General features: G+C 45.1%; 1 protein-coding gene across 1 annotated transcript; it reads left to right on the top strand.

Moving 5' to 3' along the window:
* The first annotated feature begins 531 nt into the window (after positions 1-531).
* On the top strand, positions 532-14080 carry LOC118077256 (retinol dehydrogenase 7). Its single transcript, XM_035100797.3, has 5 exons — positions 532-639; positions 4591-4912; positions 5775-6033; positions 8308-8465; positions 10551-14080. Exons 2-5 carry the CDS (start codon positions 4600-4602, stop codon positions 10766-10768), a joined length of 948 nt encoding a protein of 315 aa, XP_034956688.1. The 5' UTR covers positions 532-639; positions 4591-4599; the 3' UTR covers positions 10769-14080.
* Positions 14081-17560: the final 3480 nt, after the last annotated feature.

A 17560-nucleotide genomic window follows, 5' to 3' on the forward strand; every position in this document is an offset into this window, starting at 1 on the left:
ACGGAGCGGCGATAGCATGCGTGCGTGAAGCACCGATAGATCGCTTCTGGGCATGCGTGTGTCGCAGAACCCGGAAGTAAACACTTCTGGGTCCGCGGAGTACTCAAACCGAAAGTACTCAAACTGCAGCGGACTTAAACCGAGTTATGACTGTACTAGAATTCATGCACCAAAGCAAGCTGGCCGGGTCCAGCCGCACCCTTCCTACTCTAGGTGAAATGGAATTTTGCAAGCAATCTGCCCATCTTTCTATCAGCAGGAGGAATGTGCTTCTGCAAGAAAGATGTGCTCAACCCCAGGCTTTTTTCCCTGCTCTAGGCAAAGGATTTGAGTTATTTGCGCTATCCATATATGGACAGAACACAGGGGGAAGGGGCTGAATCTGTGGCACAAAGCTCTGCAGTGGGAGGGATTCTGTGTGTTTACTTCACCAACAGATTCCCCAGTTAGTTTAAAGAAGGAAGTTAAATCTCACCGCCTAATTGGGTTAAACTGATACTTGCCAGAAGGGAGGAGCTCCCTTTAGAAGCCAGTGTGAAAAACAGCAGCGGACAGATAAGGAGCAACAGCAAACGAAGGAAGCATTGCTTTACCTGCTGCACAACTGAAGCTGAGAGCCTTTCCTCTAATCAGCTGCAGGTCTGTCTCTTACCTTTTGAATTATACATGATAGTTAGTAACTTCCAGGCACCACTAACATGTGACAACTTTATTTCAAGCTAATATTCAGCAGGTGACACTTTTCTCAAGCTTCAGGCTGGGGGAGGGGGGGAAGATTCACTTCCTGAATTTCTTCTTCCTGTGCACCCCTTAAAGGCCCAGAAACATTTCCAGAAAAAGTTCAGAACTTTAAAAGGTAGAAGATCTACCCCAGTCTCATATTTCTTCCCATTTATTACTCAGAAGGAGATAGGAATTGTTATGTCGTGAGTGTGATTTCAGCTCTTCGTGAAGTCGGCTCTGAGTAGTGAGTCAGTATACTAGCAAGGAACTGCTAGGAGTCAAGTATAACCAGAGCAATCTTCTTTATTGCAGTAGGAATCTTGACTAACTGGAGGGGAAGGGTGAGCTCCTTTTATACTTTCAGGAGCAGGGGTTGGGGAAAGGATACATTTAGATTTTGGTGGGACCCTATCAGAGTGAGGATCCAAATTGTGCTAACAAGTTAACCAATAGCAACTGTCACTGCACCCATTTGAATCGCTCTGGAGCGGGAAAGGTAGTTACAGGACTAGCAGAGGAACTCACGTACACAAATTAAACTAATACATGTCCCTGCCTGGGGGCAGCATCTCTGAGGAAGCGGGGATGCTGCTACCTTCTGGTGGAGGCTGGAACTGGCCTGGGTGGGAGGCTGCAGGGAATCGGTGCCAGGCAGTGTTTCCTCTAGGTCGGCCAAGTTCTTTACGTCACTTTGGGTACCGTTGGGGGCACGCCGACGTAGCTGGTCTATATGGCGTCGCATCACTCGACCGCCGTCCAGTGTAATGAAATATGAGACTGGTCCACTGGCACGGGTGACAACACCTGGCACCCATGCCAGACCTCTGGTGTAGTTCCGCACCCGGATTAGCTCTTCTGGGGTGAGGTAGCGTGTAGTGTCCCTTTCGGCCTCTGGCTGAGCTCGAGCAGGACGGGACGGGTTTTTGTCTGGCTGTACAAAGTCCATGATGGTGACCAACCGATGGCCCATCAATAGTTCAGCGGGTGACTTGCCTGTGACAGTGCAGGGTGTGGCATGCTGCAAAAATAGCATCCGGGCAATTCGGGCCACCCAGTCCCCCTCCAGCAGGCGAGCGATAGCCTCTTTTGCTGTCCATACCATCCGCTCTGCCTGTCCATTAGACGATGGGTGGAACTGGGCCGACGTTGCCCCCCTAATGAAGTTGTCTGCCAGGAATGCCTTAAACTCCTGAGACACAAAGGCCATTCCACTGTCCGACACAATAGTCTCTGGCAGACCATGGGTTGTGAACAGCTGCCTCAACACCCGAATGACCGCAGCGGAGGTCATGCTGGGAACTACTGCCACTTCCAACCACTTTGAGTAGGCATCCACTACTACCAGGAATACTCTCCCTTGGTGGGGTCCCGCAAAGTCAATGTGCAGACGGCTCCAGGGAGTCCGCGCCTGCTCCCACCAGTGGACTGGTGCCCTTGGTACATCAGGTCTCACCTCCTGACATGAGGTGCACGTTCGTACCCATTTCTCAATGTCCTGGTCCATTCCAGGCTACCACACATAGCACCTAGCCAAGGATTTCATTCGGACCATACCTGGGTGCCCCATGTGGAGCGTGCCCAGTACCGTGTTCCTAAGGGGTTCTGGAATAATCACTCTGTCCCCCCACAGCAGACACCCCCAGTGCAGCGAGTGCTCATGCTGCCTGGCTTTGAAAGCCCTGAAACACTCTGGCTGGGGACCCTCTGGCCATCCCCTCCCCACCCAAGCAAGGACACGGGCAAGGACGGGGTCTCTCATTGTTCGGGTGGCAATTTTGGGGGCCTTAACTGGAGGGCCTGGCAGCGCCAACCTAACATCATGCTCAGCAGGCGCAGGGTGCTCCGGCGGAAATATGGGGCAAGGGCAGACGGCTTAGGGCATCCGCATGGCATAGATGTGTACCCTTTACATGACACAACTCATACTGATACCCATTTAAAAATATGGCCCAACATAGCATGCGAGGAGAGAGCATCTGAGGGGTCTGTTTGTGAGGGACGAACAACCCTAGCAGGCGCTTGTGATCAGTCTGGATGGTGAAAGGTCGACCGTAGACATAATCATGGAACTTCTTAACACACGCCACAATGGCCAGAGCCTCCTTAACCAATATATAACAGGAATTAGCACTTAGTAGAAATACAGCATCATAAAGATTGGTGTCCATCAACTACAAAATACTTACTGATATTTGATTGGAACAGTTTGTTCATACAAAACAAGTGTGGAATGTGATCCGTGTGGGAGGCATGATTCGGCGCATGCCCATGACGCTATTTTGTATCTCTGCGCATGCGTGAGCGCTGAAACCCAGAAGTAACCCATTCCAGTACTTTCGGGTTTGGCGCACAGCGCAACCCGAAAACACGTAACCTGCAGCGTTCGCAACCCGAGGTATGACTGTATTTGATGGAAGATGACCTTGCACCTGAACAGAAACAGTACTGAATGTGAAAAGTACGGAACAGGACATTAAAAGTTATGCCTTCTTACATCCCTACATGCAAGTCATTAGGGATGTAAGCTCTGATCAGCTTGCTAGGGTGTGTTGGCAACATATGCACTCGATACTCTAGTCCACGGGTTGGCAAGGTTTACCGGTCATGGGCTGGATCACTCCCACGGAGATTGTCCGTGGGCTGGACTGGCGCAGCATGGCGCCAGAAATTGAGTCTGCGCATGTCCGCGGTGCTGAAAATCGCCCCTGCACAGAAGCGATTTTCAGCGTCTGGACATACACAGACGTGATTGCCAGTATCTGTGCATGCGCAAACGTAATTTCCAACGCCGTATGGCAAGTCCCTGCGCCGTGCTGCGCCTGTTTAGTGCAGTGCACGGGGGACTTGCCGAGCGGGCGGCTCGGTTCAGGGGCGGGTCTTCGTGGGCCGCATCTGACACATGGGCCGCACGTTGCCGACCCCTGCTCTAGTCTATTTCATCTCTGGGTCCTCGGTCCCATCCTAACCATAAATCTCTGATCTCCTTTGAAAACTTAATAAAAACCCAGAATCAAAAAGGTTGGTGTCCATCATCTGCAAAATGCTTAGGTAAACTCAGTTGGGAGAGTTAATCACACAAAACAAATCAAGGATCGGACCTTGAGCAAGTGCAATATGTGGTGCAATGATTGCAAAATAAGGCATATGACCTGTTGGATGGTAATGCTGAGCTTGCACAATATTTGAGCTCAGTGTTGCTTATGTATATAAAGGTAAAAGGTAAAGGACCCCTGGGCAGTTTAGTCCAGGCAAAGGCGCTCATCTCGCTTTCAGACCGAGGGAGCCGACGTTTGTTCACAGACAGTTTTCCGGTTCATGTGGCCAGCATGACTGAACCGCTACTGGTGCACAGAGGACTGTGATGAGTGCCAGAGCGCACGGAAACCCCGCTTACCTTCCTGCCGCAGCAGTGCCTATTTACCTACTTGCACAGTGCCTATTTACTTTTGGCAGGAGCTGGGACTGAGCAACGAGAGCTCACTCCATCACACAGATTTGAACTGCCGACCTTCTGATCAGCAGGCCCAAGAGTGGTTTAGACCACAGTGCCACCGGCTTATTATGTATATAGATGTATACTGTATAGGATCGTACTGTTCCACTTTGTTTAGTTGCTCGGTAAATAAGCAGCTAGCTAGAGCTATTATTGATACTTCTTTTAGCTTGCCTCTGCTCCAAGCAGCTCATTGCTTCATGCAAATATTCTCCTTCCGCTCAACAACTCTGCAAGGGAGGCTGAATTGAGTGGTGGCAACATAAAAGTTATTCCACTGAACTTCTTGGTGGAGCAGGAATTAGAAATATCCTCCTCCAAGTCCTGCCAGGGGTGTGTATGCATCCTAATGCTTGAATTCTTTTTCCCTGCAGGTTTCAGCCATGTGGCTCTACCTGGCTGCCCTGCTGGGGCTTTACTTCCTTCGCCGATGGTACAAGGAGAGACAGACGGTGGAGAACCTGACGGAGAAATATGTCTTCATCACGGGGTGTGACTCTGGCTTTGGAAACCTACTTGCCAGGCAGCTGGATGCCCGGGGCCTTCGTGTGCTGGCAGCCTGTCTCACGCAGAAGGGGGCAGAGCAGCTGGGCAAAGCCACCTCAGAGCGCTTGAAAACCACCATTCTGGATGTCACCAGTACAGAGAGTGTGGCAGCAGCGACGGAGTGGGTGAAAGGGTGCATTGGGAACAAAGGTGACTCTCGACCTTTCCTTGTGCTGCCTCTGTGCTATTGGTGGGACCAGTGCCGGATTTACGTATAAGCTAAACAACCTATAGCTTAGGGCCTCACTCTCTTGGGGGCCACCAAAAATTTTAAAGGAAAACAACAACTGGATGTACATTTCCAAAATATAAGATAAAAAGCAAATAAAATAAAACCTACATACAGTTACAGTGTTTTATGTTGTGTAGACTCCTATGATGTAAGTAATGGGCCCTGCCTGCAAGCCTGCTTCCTATAATATCACTGGTTAGATACCTATTAGGTCCATAGATTACCATATAGCATATATTCCACACAAAAAAACAGCGACAATTTGTTTTGGACAAAGGACAGCTGGGCATATAAAGAGCCCCATTACCTTCAGTAGCTTAGGGCCTCATCAAACCTAAATCTGGCCCTGGGTGGGACCAGGGATTAGAATTGCCTCTCTGTATTTGTAATTGTGATTAGGGTTCCATAAGTAAACACAAACCATCTACAGTGGGACCTCGACTTACGAGCTCCTCGACATCCGACGATTTCGACTTACGAGCGGAAAAAAGTGGCCGCGCGCTTACGATTTTTCCGACATCCGAACGGAAAACTCGTTTGCAGCTAGATGCGGTTTCCCCGACTTACGGATTTTTCCATTTCCAATTCATTCCTATGGGAAACCGCTTTTCCTATGGGAAACTCGACTTGCGAAGTTTTCGACCTACGGGTGTGCATTCGGAACGGATTAAATTCATAAGTCGAGGTCCCACTGTATGCATATGATTAGCTTATTTCCAACTTTATTGAGCTCTGCTAAGGTTGCCTAAGAGGATGAACATGCCTTCTTTCTTCACACAGGACTCTGGGGCTTGGTGAACAATGCAGGCATAGGGGCACCATCAGGTCCCAACGAATGGCTGACCAAAGATGACTTTGCAAAGGTGATCAATGTCAACCTTCTTGGGATGATTGATGTGACGTTGCACATGATGCCCCTGGTGAGAAGAGCCAGAGGGAGGGTGGTCAACCTGTGCAGCTCGATGGGACGACTGGCCAGCTTTGGAGGTGGTTACTGCCCATCAAAGTTTGGTGCGGAAGCCTTCTCTGACAGCCTGAGGTAAAAAGAGCAGCTCTGTAGTTTCTTCTTTTGCAACATGCAACCTCCAGATGTTTCATTCCATATCAAGTGATCCAACTTTTTCATCCCATGTCACCCAATTTTCTTAATATTTTGTACACTTGTTGAATGATCAAAACTAAGTTTATATCTGAATTTTTAAATTTTTTATGTCATCCCATTTTTGAGTTATGAGGGTTTGAAATTTCAAAAAATTGACAATTTTGGCCTTTTCAGACTACCTGTACCTTAAAAGCTCAGACCAGAAGTGAGATACGTCAAAACTAAAACACCAATCTCTTCAGAACTGCATGGGCTTTAATATGATATGTCATATGATGGACTTAGTTTAAAATAAAAATGTAAGTTACAAAATTTAAATGTTCAAAAAGTGATTTTAAAATGTTCCCAATTTTTTTCCTTGGGATCTCAATGGGATCACATTTTTTAGAAAATATTTTGTACATATATGTCTGCCTTATTGGGTTCTATTTAGGATAAATGGGTCTTCTGTTATATTCTGAAAAATATAACAGAATAAACAAAATTTCAAACTATATTATCAGTTACTTCAGGCATTTCTTTAGAAAGTCATTCAATTAAAAGGTGTCTGAAAAGCTAATCAGGCTTTTATTTTTACAATGTGTTCCAAAATCAAATGATAGCTTGCTATTACATGAAAGAATTAATGCATTGAAAGAATTCTTGTTATTACTTCATTTCATGAACATGACAACAAAATACATATCAAACAAAATTATGAAAAAAATATGTTTTTTGAATTTGCAAGCCTGAGATGGGACGTGTTGCTCCCAGTCCATGTTTGCTGTCCATGCTCTAGATCAGGGGTTGGCAAGGTTTACCTCGCCTGGGTCGGCTCACTCCAGCAGAGATCCCTCTGTGGGCTGGATTGCGCTCATGTGTGAGTGGATGCCCGTGATTTCCGCCATTTGCATCTGCACAGACATGATTTCTGGCGACATGGGAGCAAATCCCCTTGCCGCACTGCACCAGTTTTACGCAGCTCGCGAGGACTCGCCGAGAAGGCCCGCTCGGTTCGGGGACGGCTCGTGGGCCGGTTAAATGACCCCTGTGGGCCACTTGTGGTCCATGGGCCTTAGGTTGCCGACCCCTGCTCTAGATGGTTTTGTCTAGATCCGAGGCCAACCTGTCTGTCCATGTTGCTGGTGTCATTTAGTAGAATAGCAAAGGCCTTTGAGAATAGAAGAGCCCAATGTGATTTGTAGAAAAGTTGATTATGGTGTTTAAAAATGCGCAAATTTCAGCTGTTTACAGAGGTGTAGCAAGCCCAAGTGGTACCCGGTGCGGAATTTTTTTGTCACCCCCCCCACACCGCTTTGCCGGGGTGCTGGCAAAGCTGTGCCCTCTTTGGAGCCACGGCTCCCATCCGCCCCCCCTTCCCTCCCCGGCTTGCTGTAAAGTGGCTCCTGCTGTGCCACTTTACAGCAAACAGGGGAGGGAGGGAGGGAGGGGGAGCTGTGGCTCCCGTCCGCCCCTCCCTGGCTTGTTGTAAAGCAGCAAAGCAGGAGCCGCTTTTGGTCGAGCCAGGGAAGGAGGGAGGGGCGGGATCCTCTTCTCGTGCTGCTGTAGCAAGGCGCCGCTTTGTCACCCCCGGAGACATGCCACCAGGAGCGCACTGCCCCCCCCATTGCGATGCCAGTGGCTATTTATATACCACTTAATTATCAAAGTGTTGACTTGCTGAATTGATGGCATTAAGATCAAAAGTCTACCTGGCACCTTTTCCTGGTTGCATGGCCTGTAATCTTCTCTCTCACAAGCACTGCTATTTTTCTAGAAAAAGAGGTGCTCAAACTCACAATGAACACCTTCCTCATTCTCTCAGAACGGCAATGGTGCCCACCAGAGAGGTGCCGGAACTGAGTCCCTGTGAGTTCTCCCTGAAATAAAGCCCTACAAACAAGGGAGTTTGGGAGAAACCCTTGGCTGCTCCTTTTTAATACACACACACACACACACACACACACACGGTCCGAAGCCAACAAAATGAGTCCAAACGAAAAGGAGTTTGAAGCACCAGCATTCTGATGGCTGCCTCTTAATGCAACTGATGTTGTGTCATATGTAACCCATTGCTGTGGAGTTTAGTTGCTGGACAGAGCAGGGCCAGGCTTTCCCCCCTTCTTTTCAAAAAGAAAGATGTGTCTTTTCCATGGATCCCAATACATGACCTGCAGTATTACTGTGGCTCAGTAACCAATGATAACTCTTTGCTTTTCTTCCCCAATTCAGGAGAGAGCTCCATCATTTTGGAGTCCGAGTCAGCATAATTGAACCTGGTGGTTTCAAAACACCTATTTGCACAATACTAGAAGAGAATTTTCATACTGTATGGAGCCGGGTACCTTCTGACATCAGAGACTGTTACGGGCAGCAGTACTTTGAGCATTGTGAGTAGAGATGGGGGAGAAAATCAGTTTGATATGCATTTTGATGCAGACTTATCTCAAGAAACAATAAGCGAGCTGATACACAGCTATCCCTCTGAATTTGCACTCACCAAAATGTGGCAATGCAGTCTGGAAGCACCCGAAGGTTCTTTTCTTTGGCATCCAAAATAGTTCCAGATGTTTCTCCTTTCATTTAGCTATCATAGAGTTATATGCCCAGAAGGCAATCTTTCCCCACAAGATTAAATTTGCCTCCTGTGTTGCTGCAGATCCAACTTTTCTATCTATCTATATCTATCTCTCTCTATCTATCTATCTATCTATCTATCTATCTATCTATCATCTATCTATCTATCTATCTATCTATCTATCTATCTATCTATCTATCATCTATCTATCTATCATCTATATCTATCTATCTATCTATCTATCTATCTATCTATCTATCTATCTATCTATCTATCTATCTATCTATCATCATCTATCTAATCTACTTACCTTCCCACTCCTTTTTGTTTCAGAAATTCCTCAATTCTGTCTATGTTTTCCTTTCCAGCTTTTTTGTACAACTGTTTATAAAATTTTACAAATGCATTTCAGATTTCTTTTGGGTTCTCTACTTCTTTTCCATCCAATATTATTTTATTTATTGTGTTTTGTGATTTTCTTTTTTCTTTTTTTAATTTGCCAAGCCAGCCGCTTGTCTGATTTATTTGCATGTTCAAAAATTTTCTGTCTCATTCTTTTTATATTCCATTCCACTTCTTGGTTAATAATCATTGCAAACTGGCTTTGCAACATCTTAATATTTTGGTTTATTTTCACATTGTTTGGTTTTTTAATTAATTTCTTCTCATTCTCCATTATTTTAAAATTTCCATCTTTCCTTTTTCTCTTTTTTCCTGATGCTATTTTGTTGTATAAAAAATCCTTGCATCACAGCTTTGCTAGCGTCCCATAGCACATTAATTTTTGTTTCTTTATTACAATTGTTCACAAAGTACTCTGTTAAGACCTTCTGTGCATTCTCATTTATTGTCTGATCGTTTAATAAATTTTCATTTAATCGCCACCAGAAGGTCCTTTCCTCTATTTCTTTTATTTCACATTTAATTGCATTGTGATCTGAAAATATCTTTGGTCGAATTTCAATTTTTGTAACTCTCAGTGTTAATTCACTGGGTATCCAAACATAGTCTATTCTTGCAGCTGATTGATTTGGTTCTGAAAAATGAGTGAATTCTTTTTCTAATGGGTGTCTCAGTCTCCAAGCATCTATCAAATTGTAATTTTCTACTAAAGAGAAGAAAGTTTTAGGTAGTTTCCCTTCTTTCGATATTATTTTCCTTCTTGATCTGTCAATTTCCAACAAGACTACCCCATTCATATCCCCCATTATTATAATTTTTTGATCCACATATTCAAACAATTTTTTCTTCCAATTTTTCTTCCAAAGATTGATAAAATTCAGTTTTACTACCATTTGGTGCATAAATCCCGACAATTATCAGTTTTTTGCCTCGCCAGGTGAACTGTACTGCTATGACCCTCCCTTCATCTTTGAAGATTTAGAATCATGGAATCATAGAATCATAGAGTTGGAAGAGACCACAAGAGCCATCCAGTCCAACCCCCTGCCAAGCAGGAAACACCATCAAAGCATTCCTGACATATGGCCGTCAGGAATTTGCCGAGCTTCAAGTTTACTTTTTATATACAAAACTACCCCCCTCTTTTTGCTCTTGTCTGATGATATGAATTCATTCCCTATTTTTTTATTAATTAAAACTCTTCTGTGTTTCCTGGCTACATGAGTCTCTTGTAAACGAATAATGTCTAGATTTTTTTTCAATAAAAAGTGTTCAATTTTATTCCTTTTAGCCTTGTTATTTACACCATTAACATTCAAAGCCCACAATTTTAATGCCATCTTGATTTCTGTTAAAAATGAAAGTAAAGCAAGTCTTTTAACCTACCGCCCCCTCCTCCTCTTCTTCTTCATTCTCTTTACTATCTTCTTCTGGAGCTACTGCTTCTTCTTCTTCCTTGGCTAATTCTTTTCATTTATTTGTTTCTTGCATACAGGTTGCAAATCGTTCCGACAACTCATTGATGATTGCAGCGACAAGCTTCACCTGGTCACCGACTGCATAGAACATGCCCTGACATCCTGCTCCCCTCGCACTCGCTACTCTCCAGGCTGGGATGCAAAGCTCTTCTACCTTCCTGTCTCTTACTTGCCAACCACCATTGCAGACTATGTGTTGACCCGCTCTGGGCCCAAACCAGCACAAGCCGTGTAGATCATTGTGAAGAACAACATTACAGGTGGCCAAACAATCTATGGAGGCAACATTGAATCTTTTAGGATCCTATTGAGATGCAGGCTTAGTAATCAGTAGCTGTAAAGAGAAGTGGTTTTCTTTTGCTTTAATTCTCTACTATTGGCTGATCTAGGAATAAGCCCCATTGAACTCAGTGCAAGATACTGTATTGATTTTGCAAAATAAAACATACAACACACACACACAAAAAGAAACACACAAGATATACACAGAAACACATTGCCAACACTACAATAAAGAAATATCAAAACATTCTTCAATCAACAACAACAAATCCGTTTATTGTGAGGACCATGCCTGTACACAAATATCAACACAACAATAATTAAAAATATTAAAATTCATTTCATACTATCCCAACAAAACCTTCATCCCACAAAACAGGAAGAGAAGGAAAACAAGCAATGAGTTAAACAGACGATGAAGGGGTCTTTACATTGTCATCCATAAATCTTTCCCTGGCTTTCATGGCCTTCATCACAAAAACCGCTACCGCATGGGTAATATGTGGGTTTGCATCAACTAACAAAATTTTTACTCTATCTTCAGGATTGATTATAGAGTTGGGTATAATTTGCAGTATTGCGTCTCTAAAGCCCGAGTAAATGGGGCAATAGAGGAGGTCATGTATAAGATCCTCTTTAATTTTCATAAGGCAAGGGCAGAAACGATGTTCTACTGGGGTTTTTGTGAATCTACCGGTCAGGTATGCAGTTGGCAATGTTTGAAACCGCGCCATAGTGAAAGCTCTCCGAAGGGTGGGATCAGTGATCTCCACCAAGTAATCTGAGTGGACATGCATTGTATCCATATAGTTCCTTGGAGTGGGGGAAAGATGTGCTCCCCACAAACCAACTGGAATCGATGCTCACATAAATCTGGTAATAATCTAAACTATGTGTAAGCTTTGTGCAGGTAACGTAGGTCATCTGGAGGCCAACAGCCAGTCCCAACATTCCTCTGTTTCACCAATTGCCTGTACATGTCTGCAGTATGCAAACTCAGACAACTTTAGACCCAAAGCCGTGGGGCTAAGCAGCAAAATGTGAGCTTATAAAACTTGAAGGAGCAGTGCATGGGTGTTGCGCCCCCCCCCCTGCTCCCTTCAACATGAATCTTCTGGTTATCCTTCCCCCTTCCTTGAAACATACCTAGATCTGTACTAAGCAGGAAGAACAGTGATCTTCACTCCTTTCAGTTCTGAATGATTTCAGCACCCCCAATAGGCTTCAGTTCCACTGTCCATTAATCGACACCCACACTGTGTGTTTGAAATGCAGCTTGGGAAGTGTAGTTTAAGGGTGTGGGGAATTGTAGCTCTGTGAGGCCAGCTCTCTTAGCAAACCCCAGTTTTCCGAAATTCTTCACTAGAAGCCATGGCTATTTAGAGGGCTTTAAATGTATTCCGTGGGTGTAGTGTATGTTAATGGGTTTATATTATTATTATTGCTGTTAAAGGATAAAGAATAATGGTTTTGTTCGTTAGACTTCATCATGATGGCCCATTTGCTTCTTGTCCCCTGAGGTAGAATCAACATTCTGGTACAGGTATGGAAACCTGGCTTTCCTTTGCCTTCAGTCACCTTGGTCTAGGGCACCGAAATTTCCCATCCCCACAATGACCTTTAGAAATGATTGCTCTGCTGAGACAACAGCAGATTCTATTTGCCATCCAGCACAAGACCCTGGAAGCACAGCAGCTCTTTCAGCTTCCTGTCAGCAAACGTTTGCCTAAGACTCATTTAGTGTTGGGCCATTCATTCCAGGAAGAAGTCTTAGAAAGAGTGGCTGATAGGATTAATATGTGCAATTACAACTTTTTGGAGACTTACAGCTTTTGGCTGTAATGACAGCCAAGCCAACGTAAATAAATGGAAGCGCTTTATGTAACTTACTGGATCAGCTGATTGGAAGCAGAATGAGAGTCATAAAAAAACGGGGACACAATTTTGAACTGCCGTATATGGGCATTCAGTTTTTAAGAAGCACATTATGTTTCTAATGAATCTTTCCAGATCCAGCAAGAGTGGGAGCATACATATCTATTATTTCCATCTGAAATTACTGTAAAGCATTGCTTAAGAAAATGGAAGCATGCACAAATATATAAAATTGCAGGGACAAAACAGGAAAACCAGACACATAAATAGATAAAACCACTTTCTAGCTACTTTTGCCTCATCCGAAACAGAATGCTCATTACATTTTTGCAGGCGCAGGAGGATTGTAGACTACCTTGACACAAAACACAATAATAATATATTTCTGGAGTTACCACATTTTGTAGGCTTGGGAGCTCTTGTGGTACAGTAGCTGGAACAGTGGATGGACTTGAGGTGGAAAGATTTGCTTTGATTAGCTTTGATTAGCCACCTGATTTGCTTTGATTAGCTTTGTTGTACTTCTATGCCTCTTTTCATTCAAATGAATCTCAAAGAGGCTTACAAACAATAACTAACAGTAACTTAAAAGGTAAAGGTAAAGGGGCCCCTGACCATCAGGTCCAGTCGTGTCCGACTCTGGGGTTGTGGTGCTCATCTCGCATTATTAGCCGAGGGAGCCGGCGTACAGCTTCCAGGTCATGTGGCCAGCATGACTAAGCCGCTTCTGGCAAACCAGAGCAGCGCACGGGAACGCCGTTTACCTTCCCGCTGTAGCGGTCCCTATTTATCTACTTGCACTTTGATGTGCTTTCGAACTGCTAGGTGGGCAGGAGCTGGGACCGAGCAACGGGAGCTCACCTCATTGCAGGGATTCGAACCACCGACCTTCTGATCAGCAAGTTCTAGACTCTGTGGTTTAACCCACAGTGCCACCTGGGTCCCTTATAACAGTAACTTAGTGAAACACAATATCACAAATACTTAGCCATGAAGTGTTCAAGGGTGAACTTGCACCTGTTCCTAACTCATAGATAATGGATGATAAATCCATTCCGTGACATTCCCTCTTAGGATGTTATTCTATTTTTTTGGTACCTTGGAAAGCTCCGAGTTACCACAATAACCTTCACCCCACTCTGGTATTGGTGGTGTGGTTTTGCCTGCAGATGCATGAATTGAATCTATAAGAAAGAATGATATGGTATGCACTGTGTCACATAAATGGGCCATGCTGAGCATTTGCTTTAGGATCTAGTAATGATAATGGGGGAAAAACCTATAGCCCCAGCCTCTACCCCTTTTTCTTCAACTACACTGGTTTAGCGCTACCTTACTCCCATTTTTGGCCATGCCGCACCTTTTCTTTAAATAAACAGAAGTTATCTCATACTGTGTATATTCTTGCAAAGAAGCTGGTAAAACGTGGGCTGGACGAGATAACTGTTAGGTGGATTTATATCTGGAAAAAAAGTGACAAGTGGGGTGCCACAGGGTTCTATCCTGGGCCCGTTGTTTAATGTCTTTATAAATGACCTGGAAGAAGGGATTGAGGTGATGCTAATCAAATTTGCAGATGACACCAAACTGGGAGGGGTAGCTAATGCCACAGAAGACAGAATTGGGATTCAACATGGCCTTAAGAGATTGGAGAACAGGGCCAAAACTAACAAAATGAATTTCAGTAAGGACAAATGTTAGTTTTGGCTCTGTGCTACCCCTCCCAGATTGGTGCCATCTGCAAATTTGACGCACCAACATAATAAGATGGGGGACACCTAGGTTGCTAGAAGGACATGCCAAAAGGATTTAGGGTTCTTGGTAGACCACAAGCTTAATGTGAGTCAACAGTAGTATTCAGCAGCAAAAAAACCCTCACATTATTTAATCCTGCATCAACAGAAGCCTAGTGTCCTGATTAAGAGAAGTAGTACTCCTGCTCTATTCTGCCTTGGTCAGACCACACCTGGAGTCCTGGGCACCACAATTTAAGAAGGATATTGACAAGCTGAAATGTGTGTAGAGGAGGGCAGCCATGGTGATAAAGGGTGTGGAAGCCAAGACTGGAAGCTTTATCACTATCTGAAGGAGTCTCAAAGCGGCTAACATTCTCCTTTCCCTTCCTCCCCCACAACAAACACTCTGTGAGGCTGAGAGACTTCAGAGAAGTGTGACTAGCCCAAGGTCACCCAGCAGCTGCATGTGGAGGAGCGGAGACACAAACCCAGTTCCCCAGATTAAGCTGAATACTCTTAACTACTACACCACACTGGCTCTCTCTTTAACCTGGATAAGAGGAGAATGAGAGGAGATATTATAGCCATACAGTGTTACCCCGAGTTACAAACACCTCGGGTTACAAACACTTCAGGTTACAGTCTCCGCTAACTTGGAAATAGTACCTCGGGTTAAGAACTTTACCTCAGGATGAGAACAGAAATCGCACGGCGGTGGCAGTGCGGCAGCAGCAGGCGGCCCCATTAGCTAAAGTGGTACCTCGGGTTAAGAATGGTTTCAGGTTAAGAATGGACCTCCGGAATGAATTAAATTCGTAACCAGAGTGTGAGGGGGAAAGAGTACAGAGAGCCCCCCCCCATCCTGAGGAGCAGTTCCTCCACCAGCAGCGGCGCCAGCGGGGAGGGGGAAGAGTCCAGTGAGGAAGGAGGAGAGCGGAGACGGGGCTCTGGCAGGATAGCAGAGCCTCTGCTGCACGAGGGAGAGGGAGAGAGAGAGGGGGAAGAGGGGGAGAAGGAAAACATGGAAAGGAGACCCTTTTTCCCTCCGGTTCCGGAATTACACAGGAGGAAGCGAGGGAGGAGATTTGTGGTGCCCAGACTCTTATGTTGGAAGAAGACACGAAACGCACCATTCCAGGGTTCTGGGTCAGACTGAGAACATGTGTCCTGTATAGCTCTAGCACTGTAAATAACCTGCACTTAATAAAAGCATGAAAAGGCAAAGGTCTGGAGAGTCGTTACTCTAGAGTAGTTGCATCGCATCCCCCGTGACACAGAGTTACCACTGTATTCAAAGAATTAGAAGGCTGTCACATGGAAGATGGAACAAGCTTCCTGCTCTGGAGGATTGGACCTTCAGTCATCAGGAAGAGCTTTTCCGACAGTAAGAGCTGTTTGACAGTGGAATGGTCTTCCTTGGGAGCTGACTCTCCTTCCTTGGAGGTTTTTAAGCAGAGGTTTGATGGCCATCTGCCTTATATGATCTAGTTGAGACTCCTGCATTGCAGGGGGGGGGTGTCTGTTCCAACTCTATAAGTCTATGATTCTGTGAGTCTATGTGAAGTATCCCTGAACATGTTCAGAGTGCCTTTCCTTCAGCACACCAAATGAATGAGCACACAAATGGATGATACATTTTCCTAAAAGCTAAACAGAAAACACACACTTTTTGGGGTATGCTGCGTTAGTAAACAGCCTAAAATATTTTAAATGGGTAAAATGTCCACATTAAGAACCTATTGAATATGGATGCTTACTGTTTTTTTAAAAATCAATATGTTTTTATTAAAGATTTCTTAGTTTACAAAAATACGTGCTTTGTCTCTTTTTCAAGTTGTTTTTTTCTACAGATCTGTTTCATTTGTTGTGAGACATTAGCGTTGCATGCAGTATCAGGTTGGGAAGAAAAGAGGGGGAAAGAGGGGAGGAGTGGTGGTGAGTGGAGTGGGGTGGGGTGGTTATGCTTCTATTCTACTTAGTGTATGTGTCGGGTTTTGTGTCAGCGTCACTTGTGTGGGTTCTCTTACTATATCTGGAAAGCTTCCTCAGTCAGAAAAATAATATGCAGAGAGAAGCCAGCTGTTTTAACTCTTCCCCACTAGGGGGCAACAGCAGCTCATGCATGTGCAGGTTCTCATTTCTAAGTCCCAATTCACAAGAAAGGTAAAGAAAAAGGGACCCCTGACTGTTAGGTCCAGTCGTGGACCATAGCTGCCAAGTTATCCCTTTTTTAAAGGGATTTTCCATTATGCTAAATAGGCTTCCTCGCGAGAAAAGGGAAAACTTGGCAGCTATGTCGTGGACGACTCTGGGGTTGCGATGCTCATCTCGCTCTATAGGCCAAGGGAGCCGGCATTTGTCCATAGACAGCTTCCGGGTCATGTGGCCAGCATGACTAAGCCGCTTCTGGCGAACCAGAGCAGCACACGGAAACGCCGTTTACCTTTCCACCGGAGCAGTACCTATGTATCTACTTGCACTTTGATGTGCTTTCGAACTGCTAGGTTGTCAGGAGCTGGGACTGAGCAATGGGAGCTCACCGCCAACCTTCTGATCGGCAAGCCCTAGGCTCTGTGGTTTAGACCACAGTGTCACCCGCGTTCCAAATTCACAAGTACTCTGTGCTAATGAATCGGTGACTCTTAACAGCAGTATGTATTTCCAAGCTAAATCAATATCAGTGTGGTGTAGTGGTTAAGAGTGGTGTGGACTCGTAATTTGGTGAACTGGGTTCGCATCCCCACTCCTCCACATGCAGCTGCTGGGTGACCTTGGGCTAGTCACACTTCTCTGAAGTCTCTCAGCCTCACTCACCTCACAGAGTGTTTGTTGTGGGGGAGGAAGGGAAAGGAGAATGTTAGCCACTTTGAGACTCCTTCGGGCAATGATAAAGCAGGATATCAAATCCAAACTCCTCCTCCTCCTTAAAAATGCCCCGGTGTGGCAGGCAAGGAACAGATTTTTAATAGGAAGGTGCTGCAAAGCACCCCCATCCCCTTGTTTGGTTGGCAGCCCAGTTCCTGGGCTGCTAATAGTGCTTTGTTCCATCTCCAGCCGCATCTCTGATTTCAGCTTAGTCACTCTGTGCTATATAAATGGCAGACCTTGTTGACAAGCTTCAACAGGCAAAGGAA

The sequence above is a fragment of the Zootoca vivipara genome, chromosome 2 (genome assembly GCF_965207765.1).
Source record: "Zootoca vivipara chromosome 2, rZooViv2.hap1.1, whole genome shotgun sequence".
NCBI classification, from domain to species: domain Eukaryota; kingdom Metazoa; phylum Chordata; class Lepidosauria; order Squamata; family Lacertidae; genus Zootoca; species Zootoca vivipara.